General features: G+C 44.4%; 1 protein-coding gene across 2 annotated transcripts in view; it reads right to left on the bottom strand.

Annotated features, from left to right (window-relative positions):
- Positions 1-17856, bottom strand: part of LOC144142688 (RNA polymerase II-associated protein 1) — a 44107-nt gene that overhangs the window by 13286 nt on the left and 12965 nt on the right. For both annotated transcript variants that reach the window (XM_077674350.1, XM_077674351.1), the window contains exons 6-20: positions 17351-17475; positions 15173-15280; positions 14154-14255; positions 13284-13448; positions 13016-13141; positions 11833-11967; positions 11279-11348; positions 10330-10436; positions 8808-8863; positions 7870-7971; positions 5880-6105; positions 4411-4553; positions 3418-3658; positions 2249-2404; positions 794-924 (exon numbers count right to left, since the gene is read on the bottom strand). In XM_077674350.1, coding sequence (XP_077530476.1) covers positions 794-924; positions 2249-2404; positions 3418-3658; positions 4411-4553; positions 5880-6105; positions 7870-7971; positions 8808-8863; positions 10330-10436; positions 11279-11348; positions 11833-11967; positions 13016-13141; positions 13284-13448; positions 14154-14255; positions 15173-15280; positions 17351-17475 — 1993 coding nt within the window. The remainder of the gene's footprint in view (positions 1-793; positions 925-2248; positions 2405-3417; positions 3659-4410; positions 4554-5879; positions 6106-7869; positions 7972-8807; positions 8864-10329; positions 10437-11278; positions 11349-11832; positions 11968-13015; positions 13142-13283; positions 13449-14153; positions 14256-15172; positions 15281-17350; positions 17476-17856) is intronic.

The raw sequence follows: 17856 nt of genomic DNA, 5'->3' as shown, positions 1-17856 counted from the left end.
ATCACATACAAGTTAATATCCATTCTAGCTTCCAGGTTTTAAGCACTCATGCTAACCAATTAAAAATAATGCTACTTAAACAACTACTGAAACACAAAATGCCAAATCTGCTTCCCTCATTGGATGGTTTAAACGTTCAACTTCACAGTGCAAAAGAAATGATCTTCCTAGCTGCGCTACATGCTGTGATGTACCTCTCGAGAATTTCCTATCACTGCGATACCACTCAAGTCGAAGTGGTGAATTATGATTTTCTTTTTTTTTTTGAAATCGGGCCTCAGTGGCTTTCATAAGTACCTGTTACAGTTCCAAGTACAGAATTTTTGAAGGAAATCCTGTGCCAGTAAAAAGAAAAGTGATTCCTAAAAAATTGTTCTCTCCCTCTCTCACACATGCACGCGCACGCATGCACACGCACACACACTTGTGGTTAATAAAATTCGGTACCCAAGCATCCAAGCAAAGTGCCCCACAGCAGTCCACGAGAGGGCAAAGTGTTTTGTTTTTAATATAATAGATGGCGCCACTGTTTCAAGAGGTGGTAAAAGAGGCTGTTGATCCAGTTTTAACAATAGCATGTACTGAGAGATGCTTGCCCAGGCATAACCCTCAGTGTAATAATAAAAAACACTAGCTGAAAGCTTTCGCCAGGTCTGGCATGATCAGTACCAGAGAAATCACAAACACGTTTTAATAACAGGACTGGAGCCGCAATAAAAATGTTCCATCCACAGTCAAGCTGAAAAGACAAGCTTTCACTTTTGTTTTCCCTGAGCATCATTAGAATTCTCACCCAGCAAAACTTGGAGCAAACACAACTGCCTTGAGGAGACTGAAGTGCTCGTATTGGAAGCCAGGTGGACATGTGGCCACCAGTGCGAGTGCCACTTCGTGGTAGAGTGCGGCATCATTCTGATCCAAGCTCTGCAAGAGAGACAGAGATCAAGTTATTGTAAGATGACAATCCACTTGTATGCACTGCAACCTTTCGAAGCTGTTTCTGACATACTTGGGACGCAACATTACACATATCAGCAGACCTGACTAACAATTTCCCACTACATACACTAAAACCTTGTTAAAAGAGAGACTCAAGGGACCCAGGAAACATGCCTCTTGTAAATTAGGTCTCTCGTAACCGAAAATCCTAAAAACAGTGCGGAGTCGAACATGACCATTTGTTATAAATCAGTGTCAAAGTGTATTCACACAGGTCGACAAGAAAATTCTCACTATGGCTTAAGAAAGTCATTCACAATAGTTTCAGGGACTGCAGATTGAATTATAGCTTCCTTCCCAACTTTTGTGGGTAAAGCACTTCACTATGCAAGCTATCCTGTTCTCACAGTACCGTTAAAGTGCTCTTAGACAATCGTCACCCTTAACTGCCGACACTTTCTTTCTACAATACCCTTATCATCATTCTCCTCCTCTGGTTCACCGTGGCTAAGGCGTTGCACTGCTGAGCACGAGGTCGCGGGTTCGATTCCCAACCGCGGCGGCCGCTTTTCTGATGGAGGCGAAAAGCAAAAACGCCCGTGTGTACGAGATTTCGGCGCACGTTAAAGATCCCCAGGTGGTCAAAATTAATCCGGAGCCCTCTACTACGGCGCGCCTCATCGCCTGCGTTGCGTCGGCGCGTTAAACCCTACAATCAATCAATCAATCTCTGGTTCACCCTCTAGGGCACGTGCGAGGATCGCATGATCTGCAGGCTCCTCAAACACACAAGGCCCACATCTGCAAACACAAACTCCTCAAAAGCTCCTGGAACCTCTGCGGTCTCTTGGATGCAGGGCCAAGCTTCATTTTCAGGGCAGTTTTCCACAAGGTCCTTCGTATAAGGGCCCCCTTTCATCGTGTCTTTTCTAAATAGTGAAGAACTTCCCGCCACGGTGGCTCAGTGGCTAAGGCGTAGCGCTGCTGAGCACGAGGTCACGGGTTCGATTCCTGGCTGTGCGGCCACATTTCTGACGGAGGTGAAAAGCAAAAATGATCGTGTGTACGAGATTTCGGCACATGTTAAAGATCCTCAGGTGGTCGAAATTAATCCGGAGCCCTCCACTATGACGTGCCTCATTGCCTGCGTTGCGTCGGCGCGTCAAACCCTACAATCAATCAATCGGCAACACCGGTAGCAAACCACACTGCACACAGGTGACGACAGGATGGTATCTACATGGTTTTGAACGCAGCAAAGCAGTCCGCTTACGCTTTTCAAATTTCCCACTGTCGGCGTCAACCTCACCTCGCAGACTGCAAGGCGCATCAACTCGTACAGCAAGTTGAACTCCAACCGACACAGCCAACGCTGACCGCCGGACACGGTCCACCATTTGGCGTGCAAGCAGAGCTGGTCCAGGTAGGCCTTGATGCCAGGACTGCACAACAAGCTGATCGCTGCCTGCAGAGACAAAGGGTGTTTCAGCGAATGGCAGTTGCGTCGAGAGCAAACGCTTTGCAAGAGATGCTGTGTGGTGTGGCGATGTAGTTTTAGTGGAAGAGCACATATTTGCTGGTTTCGTGAAGTTGTGCGGGAAAAGACAGATTCCGTCCCACCTCAAGTGACCACTCATTTCCGTGTTTCCAGCTCTTTGCGAGCGGATCCAAAAAAACTCGCTTTTGCAGCGTTGTGAATGTTTGCCTAACAATTTTCACTCCTAAAGCACAGACACACTAGTCCCAAGTCGTCGGAAAGAATTTCATGCTTTCAAGCAGCCTGAAACAGAACGCTGTCATCATCATCAACAACAACAACAAAATAAGGGTACTGCAAGTTCATTCTCTGTCCACTGGAACGTAACAGTCAGATCCTGCAGTTACAACTTTGAAAAAGAAAGAAAGTAAAAGTACAAGAACAAGAACGTTCTACTGCAATGTCTTAACGAGGCATGCCAAAAAGACAGGGACAACTGAAGCAGAAACTACGTTGATTCCTCTCGTCCCTGTCTTTGGGTGTGCTCCCAAATCGTTGCGATTGACTACCAACTAAGCCAAACCTGCACTTTGTTAAGGGGTGACATGTCTCTTAAAACTTTGGTGGCACCAGTGGCAAGGAACCATTTTTAATGCCTATTTCAAACACCAAAGTTTAACGAGCTGTAAAATTAGTTCCAAGCGGTGCATCAAGAAACCGATTCTCTTATTGCACTCACCAGGGTTCATAGTATTGGAAAATATAGAGATTACAGTTTTATGACGAACACTGTTTTGTCTATTGTTCCCCCCAAAATGACTACTTACTAATTATCTTGGTAAGTAATTAACTTACTCAAAAAATAATGCCATATTTGAAATAAGTGGAAAAAAGCAGCACAAATGACAAGTTGCACAGAGTTTACTTAACAATTAAAAGAAGCTGTTTTAAGAGCAGTGTCCCCCCTTAAGAATGGTTTGAAATCCACCCCCAAATTTTACCTCAGAGAGCTTGCTTCTCAGCGTTGAGTTGTCCACGACCTCTTTTCCTTCTTGCTTCAATTGGCCTCTTAATGTGTACAGAAACTTCGCCACAGCTGCTGTCAGCTCTAAGGGGGCCACGTTCACGGCCCTCGAAAGATCGGACTCCTCAGCGCAGACACAGGGCAGACAGTCGTCGACGCCTTTGGGGGTTGGTTTCCCTTCATCGCCCGATCCGTCGACCAGAAGAAAGGAGCAGTTTCTGCAAGATGACGTACGTTGAGGAAGAGAGAGGAAAAGCTACAAGGACACCTAAGCAATCCTTACGATGTAGTGATAGCAAAAGCATTAGTAGTGTCTGATTGCCGAACATGTTCTCTTATCATTATCATTATCCTTTTCCTTTTGTGTCTCGGTTACTTTGACTTTACACGTACCCACGTTGGCATCTCGGATAGGGAGGACATCGGGTGGTAGGTCCTCCTAATGTCCTCCTAATGAGATGTCCTCCCAATGACATTTGGTGGGAAGTCCACCAGATGTCATCCTAGGGAGGACATCTGGTGGGATGTCCTCCTTAGTGCCTCAGTGCGTGTCTCTATTAACTCGTTCGCTGCAGCATGCTTTCTTGAGGTCTTGTTTTTACGTGTGGAGTGACCCACCAGTGGGTCATGCGGCAGATCTCCAAGGTGCAGCGCGACCCAACAGTGGGTCATGCGCCTATGCCTGTTTCGTTTGCTCCAAAACAGATGGCGCTACTACCTTTCTTGCTGGCGTTTGGCACGTTTATTTGAAAGATACAAAGCTGTAAAACACAAAACTACAAAGATGCAAGATACAAACAACACAACAGAGACAGGCCGCCACTCCGCTCCGTAAAAACAATAGCTCTGCCCCATGTTCAATAATATATATATATATATATATAACAGAGTGAATCCCTAGAGAAGGCAAGCGTTGCAGGCAGGGAGCAGCAGAAAGTTAGATGGGCAGATGAAGGAAGATGCATCATACCTGAGTTGAGACGAGAGCTCCACTGCGAACTTGGAGTTCAGCACCAGCTGCAGGGCATCGACAACTGATGGGTTGGGTGGGACACCCACCTCGCACAGGGAGCACAGGCAGTGAAGCAACGCAGCCACTGCGTGCAGCCCAGTCTGGTTGGTAAGACAGGGGATAAAACGAAAAAAAAAGGAGAAGCATCAGAGAGCAACGCCTACGAAAACAAAACGCAGGGGCACAGCGATAACAGTTCTTGTGCAGTTGTAAAAACAGAGGCGACACATAAGAGAGGATGACAAGTTGTGAGATTTCTTTTTAGTTATGCAGTATAGCCCACTTACAGTGAACCCAGTTTTAACGAAATCCCGGCTATAACGAACAAATATTTATTTCCCATCACCATTTGTATACTTGCATTGCAATTTCAGGTATAGGGAAAAACGGAGATATAACAAACTTATTTTTCTTTCCCGATGCATTTGTTATAAACGGGCTGGACTATAATAACATTCTTTATTTCAAGATGGCCATGAGCTGGACATCAGATGATGGCAAAGAATGACAAAGATAGAGTGACAAGGTGAGGCTATTTCATGTTGTAGCTAAATCTCACTGCTGTACATGACCGCCAGCAAACAAAATTTTCTCAAACCACAGTGTGTTCTTTTTTGTCTGCCAATCGCTTGCCCACCAATGGTAGGCCAAAAAGAATAAAAAAGCACATTATTTGATATCACAGCCAGTGGTGACACGAATAGGAATGGCCACGGGGAAAAAAAAAAATACACTTCTTGATAAAAACGCTGTTTTTGTTCACATGGTTCTCAGGTTATCTCCACAAAACATAAATGGGAAAGTTACAGCCTTTACTTCCATATGTGCAATTGTGTCTTCATCTTAACGATGCTTCCCCTTTAATTTATTGTAACCACCTTCCTTTAGCATTGCAATCACCTGCCAGGATGGCTCAGTAGATTTTTTATCAAACTGGCTTGTACAATCAGAGACCCTTCCCGTACCACCAAGGTATAGTGGGCAGTAACAAAACATTGATTTTAAATGTTTCAATTTCAAATCGAAATGAAAAATAATGAAAAAACACAAGGTAATTAAATGAGATAGCTACACAAGATAATAACTCAACAGCTAGCGCGTCAAACTACAGCCCATAGGTCATGGGTTCATTTTTTGGCTGCTGTGGCTGTTATTCTGATAGAAACGAAAAACGCAATAGCCCGTGAACACAACTTTTCGGCGTGTTAGCGATCACTAACCAGGCAAAATGAATCCATAATTGTTCACTAAAGCCCACCCCATAGAACACACGTACAATCCTGCTACTCAAAACCCCAGTCAATATGCCATTTGAGCTTCTCAACCCAACGGATTTCAAGCACGGCCACAATGCCTCCACTTGCAGTCCCACGAACATTAAAGACCACCACTTCAATTCACTACAGAGAGCTGCATTAAAGATTTACCTGGATGGTTGACGGGTCGGTGAACCTCGCAAGCAGGGTCAGCCAGCGGGTGCAAATGAAATTCAAGCTGGGGCCCAAGCCGGCTAGTGTCGACTTCTTGACCTCCGGGGTCAAGGCGGCCAAGCAGTGAAGCAAGAGGGCGCAATACTCGAGGTCAAAGGGCACTCCGTCCAGGTCGAGCGCCGAAAAAAGCTGCAGCCGCCTGGCTACCACTGAGAAGAGTTCACTGAATGGGCGAAAGATTAAAAAAAAATAATAATAAAGAAAACCCAGTTATTTTCGCTCACGATAGAATGAGTCAGAACACAGGGATATATGACAACATGCGGCAAACTTGGTTTGTGTCTGTCTTCTTGTCACTCGCCCATCTTAACTAAAGACGTTTATACGGGCACAACCTTCACAAACTACGAAATTAGGTGGTGTACTCCATACTTGTCAACATTGTTCAGCAAAATGAAAACATTGAGCATATTTGAGGCAACACAAAACGCCGGCTTGATTTTCGTATGAAGTGCTGTATGGGTCGGTATCAGTAACCCATTGAACTGCTTTTGTTTACATGTTCCTCTATGCGATGTCATTTGTATATTGCATTGCTCACTCCTGCCAAGGACCTTGTTTCAAAGGTCGGCAGTATTAAAGAAAGACAGAAAGAAAGAGAGAAAGAAAGAAAGAAAGAAAGAAAGAAAGAAAGAAAGAAAGAAAGAAAGAAAGAAAGAAGAGAGATAAATAAATAAATAAATAAGTAACTGATAGTAGCAGTGCTCTTTAAATTAAAAATAAGGTGAGAGAAAATAAATAAAAGCACATAAAAAATGCTTTACCTCTTTCGTGACCGCGGGAAAATTGAACCGATTTTTAGGGGTCCAAGAAAACATTTTTTTTTCTGCTAAAAAATTGGTTAGGCACTAATTACAGGAACCGAAAATGCAGATTATTTAATGGCCGTTTTAATAACGCCAGTTTTTAAAATGTTTTCATACATCATAGTTGCGAAAGAAAAATATCAAAATAAAAATTTTTGTCAAGTTTTGTCGAAGAAAATGATAAAAAAGGAGTTGTGTATAACAAACCACCGGTAGTAGAAAAATATTAGAATATGCATTTTGTAGGGAAACATTTCAAAAACACGCCCTAGAGAAAATTCCGACTTGCGCGAAACAGTCTGTCAGATATAAAAAAAAATGTTAGCACGCGTGGTGCTCTTGCCATGCGGTGAAGCCCAACCTCCATTTCAAAATGTGCGATTTCGGGTGGTTCCCTGGAAGAAATCTGGCAGTTTGACATTATCAGAGGCACCAATTTGCCCCCACATAACGTAAAAACATCTTGTCAATGACTGACTTTGCATTTACGGCCAGCACAGTATTTGGGGCAAGCACGCGATGCGGAAAAACATGCACGAAGTTGAAAACGAAACTCCGTGGTTGATGCTAGTTGACGTTCACCGTCATTTATCATTTTGACGTTCAGTGTCATTTATCGTTCCAATTGAACGATTTTGAATACGTGATTAACGAACGAGTTAACCAAAAAGAAAAAAAAAAAAAAAAGCCTGCGCTTGGGGCAGCCCCCCAAGCTTAACAATAACAAAAGGTCCCAACAGATGGCGTGCCAGCGGTGCGAGCACGGGAAAATTGAACTCAACTGAGCAAACGTCCACTGTATTTATCATGGTAAGAATGAGACGGAAGGACAACAGCATCAGAGGTGGGCAGTGAGAGAAGAGAGGCATTTACGTGAGGACGGCAAAAGGCTATCGTCTTTCGACAACATCTGCAGTGAAGCAAGCAGATATGCGGCCAATTTTTTTACGACACGTCAGCGGTCGCTTGTAAGGGGAGGGTTGTGCTCGCATAGAAAAGTCACTGAACATAACAAAGTAGCAGCAGTTACTGTCCCGTTCGTGAGGAGCAGGCCATAATGACAACAACGTGTAATGATGCATGTAGCTACGTACAGGCAAAAACAATTAAGCGGCACTCACAAGAAAACGTCTCCACCGAGGTTGTAAGCGAGAAGAATGCGCCACGTCCTCAGTGCTTCCAAGGCCAGGTTCAGGCAGTCTGAGGCAGGCAGCTGGCTGGAACTGAAGATTCCGAAAAAGACAAAACATCCGGCTTCACCACCCAGAGAAAATGTAGAATAAATGTGCCAGGTTTGAAACAAAAACAGGCATTAAAGAGATGTAGACACACGTGGAGAAGCTAAAAGAAGAGGCTTGCTTATGCGAGTTTTAGTATTACCTAGATCAATTACAATTCAACTAGGTTGGGTAAACTGACGAATTGGTCTGTGTAACACATACTTCAAATAATATTACAATACAAACTAATATTGTTACCAAAATGTCAGAGAAGGTGTGCAGATAAAAATTATAACGAATCAAATTCTGGTGCACACCGGTCGAGCACAGTAATGACTGTGAACGATGCCTCGAGGACATCAGAAAAGCACATTCTTTGTCTACCATTTGTAGTCCATTCCTCTGTCAGCCTTGGTAAACTTTACTACAGCAAAAGTCTGCCAATAACGAAAATATTGTCGGCCAGTTTGTGGCGGCAGTGAATTGTACACTCGCTTGCTGGCAAGTAGTACATAATAGTAAAAACTAGGCAAAGCATGTAATTTCATTCTCAAAATTGCTGTACCATAACCAAGCCACAACAGCAGCTGGGCTTATAAGACTAAAGCATACCTCCAGAAAATAAATAAATAAATAAATAACTGCACTAAAAACGGTGTAACGGAATTGCCTTACTCAAATTGTCGCTACGTATAAAACGATCAATCCCCCAACATAGTACATTTGTGTTTAGTCGCCCTTATCTTCCCCGATGACTTCTTTATCGCAAGCTTTAGTCGATCCTAAGCGCACAAACAGTAACGACAACAAAAAAAAATGCAAGCGTGCAAATAACTTACCTGGGTTCCAGTGCCAAGTAGGCAACCAGGCTTTCGTGGAGGTTGTACCTTTGCATCTGAATGGCAGACATGGAAGCACAAAACAGCTTACAAACAAACAAATAAACAAACAAAAACTATACCAAAGCTTTTTACAGAGGCCTGACAAAAAGTTTACGCACAGTTCAGTAGTCCATGCGCCCTACACCTATTTTAGCACTTAAAGGGGCACTGACACAAAAACTTTGCATCTTGTTTTTTTTTGTTGCGATAAGTAGCTAGTGACCTACTTATAACCTGTAGAAACTTCATTTGCTTCAGCGTGCGACGGTTGTTTAATTAGAGGCATTTTCAATGCGGCCAGTCGCAGTTTCGGTTTCAGCGAGTGCCGGGAAACGATGGATTTTGTGGATTTTGTGTGAACAAAGCTGACCACGTGACCGTCGGAGGGATATCAGAGAGCAGAGCCACCGTAGCACTGTCGAATCCGCATCGACGTATCCGCATCGACGAATCCCCACGTACTGATCTCGTGAGGCGCTTAATTAAAAAGCGACAGTGAATGTGATGCAGGCGCTGCGAGTGCCAATGCTACCGCGGCTAAAGAACGACGCGCGACGCTCGAGACGGTGGGTTGCAAGACGCGCGCTGGGAGCAGCCGGCCGGTCTGCCTACAGGTCCGCCTACAGATGTGTTCAGCTCAGCACTGCGGCGGATGTTCGAGTGCCGCTCTCGTAAGCGGTGCAGATGACAATTTTTAATGCAACCCGCCATCGCATCATTAACTCCTTTCTCATGTGCGCCACCATGGTCGGGACTTGGGGACAATTTCGTGCAGCGGTAACAAGCTATCACTCGAGCTACCTGTGCCGGCCTAGGCCACTTCGCGGCCGTGGCCGCCGCCTGCACAGCGACCGTGCGGCTAGCTCAGTGAGCTTTTCGTGCCTCCGGCGCGTTTTCGCATCCAATGGTAATAAACAGTAATAGAAACAGAGTGCCTGGAATCGCTGTAGAACTTTTGTCGCGGCCAGCTGCCCGATTAGCTGACGAAATCACGGCGCCTCCGCCGCCAACGATCGGGTCGTTCGTTCTCGAGAGCAGAAGCTCCGCCCTCCGGCCCTCCGATTGGAGCGGCGAGCCGGCGTAAAACGCCGGTAGTAGGGAAGCGGCAAACACAAACTCGTGACGTGTTTGGATGTTGTTTATTTACAATTGCGCGTGGTCCTCTGCTGGCTGCTCGGTTGTGTTTCGCACACTTCAAAATTGATTTTAAATATGTTCTAGGCTGTATTCGCCGCTGATATTTTGCAGATGATGTATATGTGTTCCCACCAATCTATCTCCGAAGTTATCTCGCCTTCAAAATTTTGTGTCAGTGCCCCTTTAAATTACAGCAGAAGAAATCTTATTTTTGTTACTGGGATGACCCTGTCCATTTCATTTGCACCCTTTTGATTCCCTAACCTTGCTGCTGTGTCTCCTTTAAATTAAACAACAATGTAGACTGCCCCATTTCCGGCGTTCATGGAGCGAGAAATCTTACCAGCGCCTCCGCCAATTCCCGTCCAGCTGCGGCAAGCGTCCGGACCAGCTCCAACGCCGGCCACATGGGGTTACCGTAAGCTTTGGCCACCTTGCCCTTTACCATCGCTGAAATGGAGGAGAGGCTTTCTTTGAGACAAATCCAAATCCAGAGACAAGTAACTTTTTACTCTTTAAAGTTAACCCCTACTGCTGCGAGAACGCCAAGACGGGCTGACGGCGACAGCATGCGTGAGATGCATCGAAATGCATTTTATCCCTGGACACAACACATAGATGCAAGTGTAGTATTTTTGCAAGCGCTAGCAGCGAGTGACAGAGTGAGCCAATCACCGAGTGAATGACAGAATAAGAGAGAGAGAGCTTTGCAACATGCTCTTTATTGTCACACACACACAAAAAAAACTGAAAGGCAAAACTGCTAATAATAATTTATTTTTCAGCAAACAAGGCATCAATGGCTGCCAAACAAAACTTGAGACAGTTAGGAGACCCGTGATCTTTCAGTTAAAGCAGGAAGTTATCCAGCCTTTAGTGTCCCTTTAATAAACAACAGGAATTCAATATAAACCTCAATTTGCCTGCTGCAAGACAGCGAGCTCTGAAAGAGACTTTACAGAGCAAGTTTCTCCAAGTTTATCTCCATGTTCACTTCCCTCGATCATTGTGGCTGCTAGCAGCTCCTAACCTAATCTTTGGAAATTTTTTAATGCTTTAGGGGAAAAACTGAAAAGTTTCGAGAATAGCTGACAACCACTGCTTATCTTGAACAGCTTTAGGTGTTACCATAAGCAGCTGAAAGCCACAGCTCCTGGTGTGAGCCAAAAGTTTCAAGTCTGACTGTGAACTCAGGTGAGTGCCACAATGCTAACGCACAAAGAACAAACCATGTTCCAGAAAGAACAGTTGCAAAAGCCGTGTTTTTTGAAGTCAAAGTCGGTGGCACTGACCTGGAGAGGTCCAACTAGCGGGAAGAAACTCCTTGAAGATGAGGTCCATCAAGTTCGGATGGTTGAGCACCTTTGAGAGAGAGAGAGAAAAAAACGAAACAAAAACATCATCAACAAAATACAGTGCCGATTAAGTTGCTGACAAAAAAATATTAACACACTCGTACACTACGCTCTGGACAAATGTGTCAAACTTTAGCTACTAAATGGAATGTATAGATGATGCATCTGTTTTAACCCACTCCACTAATAACCTCCAACCCTGCTGACAGCTTTCGAACAAATGATCAAATCAGGATGCTATGATGTGCTATGTAGGTACGGCACATATGAATAAAGTTTTGCTCGGAGGCAAGAAGAACAGACATTCCATATAAAACGTTGTTCCAAAGTGTTTGTCTTGGAAAGGAAGCTGGCCGTCTACCTCACAGGAGGGAAGGATTAATACAGGCTCATCTCGTTAACTGATAACTAAACCTCAAAGCTGTAATCCGTGCACACAAGAACTAAGCAGATGGTGAAACATTAACAATAATGTCGACATCGGCGACTACCTTTGTCGCCGACTCCACCGAGTGTTGCGCCACCCTCGCTATGACCAGCAAAGCAGCGGCGACAGAGCTGGCCCCTGGCAGGCACGTCTTGAGGATATAGTGCAGACGGGGGAGCAGGTCCATGCGAAGCAATGCCTGGAACAAGACAAAAGGGAAACCGTCCGCTCAGCACATGGAATCTGACGGGCAATTTTAAGGGGGGACACTAGTCTTAAAACAACTTCTTTTATTTTCAAGCAAATTGCGTGAAACTCGTCACCCTTGCTGCTTTTTTCCCACTGATTTCAAATGTGCCATTATATTCTCGCTCGGTCAATTAGTTCCCGAGATAATCAGAGGTAATTAGCCATTTCTGGTCAAACAATAGACAAAACAGTGTTGGTCATAAAACTGAAATCTTTATATTTTCAAATACTATGAATCCTGGTGAATGCAATAAGAGGAGCAGTTTTTTGATGCATCGCTTAGAACTAATTTTGCAGCTCATTAAACTTTGGTGGCACCAGTGGCAAGGAACCATTTCGAGTGCCCATTTCAAACAACGAAGTTTAATGAGCGGTAAGATTAGTTCCAAACGATGCATAAAAAAACTGCTCCTCTTAACGCATTCACCAGGATTCATAGTACTGGAAAATACATATAAAGATTGCAGTTTTATGACCAACACTGTTTTGTCTATTGTTTGACCAAAAAATGGCTAATTATCTCTAATTATCTCGGGAACTAATTGACTGAGTGAGAAAATAATGGCACATTTGAAATGAGTGAAAAAAAAAAGCAGCAAGACTGATAGGTTTCACAGAGTTTACTTGAAAATTTAAAGAAGTTGTTATAAGACCAGTGTCCCCCCTTAAAAGAGAGGCTGTAGAACAAGCAACCAAGTCAAACTCATTCTGCTTCAACTGCTTCGGTAGAACTCTCTCGCAAAGCACATTCTGTCGCTTGGCTTTAATACATTGCCAATTTCCCAGCTGCTCCTTACCAACCTCACGCAGACTTTTTTTTTTTTTGCGAAGTGTGGCCGAACCAAAATGTTGTCTCGGGTTTGACCGTTTCATCACCCACATTTGATGGCCAAATTTTGGAGATTCCCGCACCAACAGCCAGCATAATAAATGAAACAGGACGGGGAGGGGGTGGGGGCAGAGTGAGGGTGTTTGAGGGTAAAGTTTTAAGCTCTTACCTGGACAAGATCAATCTGCGAGAAATCTGCATCCGGAATCTCGCTCGCGTTTCCATATTCGCTGACGGGCTTGAGGAAGAACGTACGATAACCGTGTTGCCACAAGAACGCCCTGCCGAACAAGGCCTGCCAATAGGGAAGAAAAAAAAAAAAGTCAAAGCGAAGTATACAGCAACATTCAAAGAGCATGCATCTACATTTTCCGCTCGTGCATTTTGTGTATTTCACACTGTTTTCAAGTTAACAGCTGCCAGCTGACACGTCGCACCTGTTGAGGTTGGGAGACCAGCAGCGCCTGAAGTGCAAGCAGTGCGCTCTCCAAAGTCGCCCGGTCGTCCAGAGCTGACCGCAGGAGAGGAGCCAGTCCCGACTGAAGCAGCTGCGTCAACAGGTCGTCCCCTTCCAGGCGTCCAGTGTAGTGTCCAAGCCAGTGCTGGGAGCCAGGAGGATCGAATTAAGTGGGAGTGAACACAAGGAAATAAGGGTGCTTTTCAAATCATCCAGTTAACGTAAAGAGAACAATCAAAGATGCTTTTCCAGAGAATATACAAAATCAAGGTTGCGAACTGTTACGTGTGCTCTTCATCACACCCTTAGATAAGGAACTGGAACAGTGCATCCTTTCAACCCTGTGCAGTGCAGTGGTCACAAAAAGCTGTTGACTTGTTCAAACCTCCCAAAGAACGACAGCATATCCTCCACTCTTGGCCTCTCTGTGTCAATTGTCTTCTGTGGGCATTAACAATGGCTGCTAAACGAAGAATGTAAACCGAGCTCTTGCTTTTAAAAAAAATTTTGGGTGTTTGATGCGCTGAAGCTACACTTGGGTTATGATATAACACTGTCGTAGAAGGCTCCGAATTAATTTTTAACACCGGGGTATCTTTAACACACTACACTTTGTATTTGGCCTTTTGAAACTCTCAAGTTTAAAACAGTACAGAGTGTCCAAGAATAGATGATTTCTTAATAGTTATAACTGAATCACGGCTAAATAAGTGAGAATGAACAAAACAATACCCAGGGGGAAGAAAAAGGGGATGAAACTAAGTGATAATTATGCACAGGTAGACATAAAAAGAGTAATGTAGTTGGGCAGATAAACAAAGACAGAGAGGGAGAGACGTGTGGTGCCTACCTTGGTCAGGATGCGTTCCAGCAACTGTAGGGCGAGCAGGCGTTGCGAACGCACCTGGCTTCGCAGCAGCCGCAGAATTTCCGCACTGCTGTAGCCAGCCCGCTGCGGAGACAGCCACAGCCAAAGTCAAAGCCAAAGTCAAGGGTCTACAGCACTGTCACCGTTTAAGTCGCAGTGCACGATCAAACACCCGCTAAGCCAGTATATTCCAAGCTTTATTATAACTGGCTAAGTGATGCTACCATTTTAGACGTCTTATATTCAGATGGGGAGGACGGGGAAGAAAGGCTTGAGGAACATGAAAGAGGCCGTCATCAGCGGGGTGATGATGATTAACATGATGATGATGATTGCGACAACAACGATGGCACCTGTGTCTTGTGGTAAGGCCCAGCTTAGCTAAGCAGAGCACCACATAATTAACGTTAGGTCAGGACACGCAAAAGTTAAACGTGTGTCCACACGAGATTAAAAGAAAATTCTGGCAATGCAACAGGCCTTTCTTATAAAAATCACACGCCCCTTCATCTAACGAGAACGATGGTTGAAGTGCTCAGCTTTCTCATGAGGGGTTCATTCCCTTTCGTTGGGGTTGTAGAGGCTCACAGAGTTTTGGTGACGCAGGACAGTCGCCATCAGTGAGAACATGAAAGCTTCTCTTCAAATCCAAACTGCTTGTCGGAATGGCGCAGTCGGATAGACGCAGCTTCATAACTCGAGGGACCCAGGTTCGATTCCGACTACGGGAAGCGTTGTTTTTTTTTTTTTTTTTGAGGCACTTGACGTGCTTTTGCTTAGCATCACCATCGTTTTCTGAAACGCACTGTGTAAAGTTGGCTTCCCTGCAGTGCGGTTTAGTGATGGGACGGTTGCCATCAGTGAGACATAAAGAGCCTCATTTAAAAAAAAAAAGGAAACAGTAATTTAGGAGAACGCGTATGCACCATCGCAGTGTTTGCTACAGTGTTCTCGCATAGCCTCGCAGCATTAGTGAGTGCTGTCAGAACGAATGCACCGACCTCTGCGTCTTTGCCATGGTGGTGCAAGCCCTGGTGAACAGGCACTTCCTGGTCTGGGGGCACGAGCTCTCCATCAAAGTTGAAGCGTCCAACGCAGGGGGCCGTGTTCTGGACAGGACACATAAAAAACGTGCTGAAGTGTCTTGCAATGCTCATAAACCCTAAGTGCCACTCAAAGTGCCAGAGTGGTGAACTCGGGATAAAGTTGAGTTAAAGTTTAATTTAGGCTTAACCGAAGTTAGCACATGGTTAAGAATGCATTTCTCTTATATCTAAATCTTGGGCAAAGGAACAGCTTACACCCTCGCAAATCCAAAACTACATATAACCAGTGCTCGGCAACGAACTACATTTCTTCTGTTGGTTGTGGAAAAAAACTATAGTTCCATAAAAAACTTCCCCATCCCTTCCTAAAGAAAGTTGAGGGAAGCACGAAAGCTTTCTAACATAAAAACAGCGTCAAAAGTGCGTCAAAACCTCCGCTAAAAGTGCGTCCAATCGATTGTCAAAACCTTCACAGATCCAAATTTCAAATGAAGAACGACCCAGGCAACGATTTTTTATGCACTAAGTAAACGCATCTACGAATGATCTAAAGGTATACCGATACGTGGTTTATGAGATAAAGGTATACTTGACGCATGTACTGTCTTATCTAGAACTATTCCTTTCTCGCGATTTTTGAGTAACCATCCTGACACAATGGAAGCCCAGTTTCACGCGCGCGCTATGTGTCTAGAGAGCTTACGGGAGCTTTTCGGTCAACCAACCGGTCTATGGGGAAGTGCATTGTTTTCCACCGGTCCCACTATGAAAGGTTTCATTCTAAAAAGGCAGACACGCTGCCAAAAAAAGCAGCTCCTTTTTTCGGTCTTCTTTACTCTTTACTTATGCATCTTGTTTCTGCTTTAACTCTTTCGGGACCGCTCCATAGGCCATCGATCACATATGATCGATGGTTTCACGAGCCTGCCGAATACAAATTTTCGCTCGATGGAACACCTAGCGACATCTAGGAGATAGTTATAAAACTATAGTTTTCTCCTTTGTGAAGTTTCTTTTTTTATCGCCAGGCGGCAACGCATCAGATATTTTATTCTGACGGGCAGTGGTTTTGAATGTAAACAAACATGGCGTCATACTCGCGTGAGCGCGATAAGAAATCCGCCTCATCTCGTCTCGCATAGCTTCGCCTTCTACTGTGGATTTTAACGATTAGAGTGGCAGTGAAGAGTCGGAATGCGGCTTTAGAGATCGGATTTCAGCTCCAGTGAGGATTCAAGTGTCGATCAGCCTGGAACATCAAATCGCGCTCAAAGGTGGGTGTTGGTTTCGGTTTCAATTGTCTCTGGAGTAGGTATGTGCGCTTGAAATATGTTCTGGCTGGTTTATATTTGTTTGCTAGGGTGTTAACTACCTATGGTGGTGATCTCCTGCCACCAACTCAGAAAGGGATCAAGTTTTCGCCAAGACGAAAGCCCGGTGTGTACCTGGGCAATGACGTAGCCATGGCCCTAGTGCCAAAGAGATCACGCACAAAACAAAAAACCAGTTACACCTAGCCGCATTAAACTTTCGCGATGAAGAAACAAAGCATTGTGTTAGATTTTGTATATCCTGAAATAATTTTATTCTTTTTTAATATTTTTATATTTGTGTTTTTTCCATCTTTTTCTGTAGTTTTTTTACAAAGTTCTTACTTTAGATTTTTTCATGGTTCTATCGTCAGTGTTGAAGTAAAACTTGGTATTGTATGTCAAAGAACATATAATTAGCTGCATTTTGGTATATGCTAAGGTAGGATGGTGCCTTTGCTTTATGTAATAAAAAATTTGTAGCGAGACCTCACTTTTTCATCACTTTTTCAGGCGGTCCCGAAAGAGTTAAGCAAATGCCTCACTGTGACACCACGAGTAACGAAAAAGATAAGTCCACTTCCCCTCATTTCCTCTTAGGGGCCCCTTCAATTTACAGTGCTCTGGTTTTTTGTGTCAGTGTGACTGTTCTTTCAGTTTTAGTTTTACCCGAGAGAAACAAATGTGTGGTTGGTGTTCTGCATTGCCCATGAAGAGTTGATGGGAATGGCAATCGATTGAGCTCAGCTGCAGCGAATCAGAATTCTCTGAAAGTTTACCAGAACAAGATTTCCCTCCGCAAACAACAAAAGCTTTGCCGCACCTGTGAGCCCTCTGCTGCCTTGACCGGGGGAAGCATGGTCATCCATTGCAGCTTGTCCTCTTCGACTGTGTTCATGTTCAGCCACTTAGATGCTTCTGACGGCTTGATGGGCAGCTCGTCCTCGTCTGGGTGTAATGCCAGAAAGAAATTTTAAAAAGTACGCATTCATTTGGGTCATATCCCACTTTGTGCGTAACATAGATGTGTAAACAGGGCCACAGGCTTTTTGGCCCAACCTCTAATTCCTTCACTGCTGGGGGAAAAAAAAAGCAAGAATTCTTTTGATGCTGCCACACTCTTTGAGATTATTGGTATCAGGAACATAAGTACCCTTTTGATGGTCTTTTCTACAGCAACAACAACAAAAATAATATGTTTATTTCACGGATACAATGTACATGCCCAGTAGTTGACAGAACTGAGGCCTATAAACCAAAACAAAACTTCTCGTGTCTTGGAAGCCCGAAGAGTTCTAGCGCCAAACGTTGGAAAACGAGTGTCCTGAT

This window comes from Haemaphysalis longicornis, unplaced genomic scaffold (assembly GCF_048455015.1).
Source record: "Haemaphysalis longicornis isolate Haplotype H1 unplaced genomic scaffold, Haemaphysalis longicornis Haplotype H1 scaffold_6, whole genome shotgun sequence".
NCBI lineage: Eukaryota > Metazoa > Arthropoda > Arachnida > Ixodida > Ixodidae > Haemaphysalis > Haemaphysalis longicornis.
This window is presented reverse-complemented; position numbering and strand designations above follow the sequence as displayed.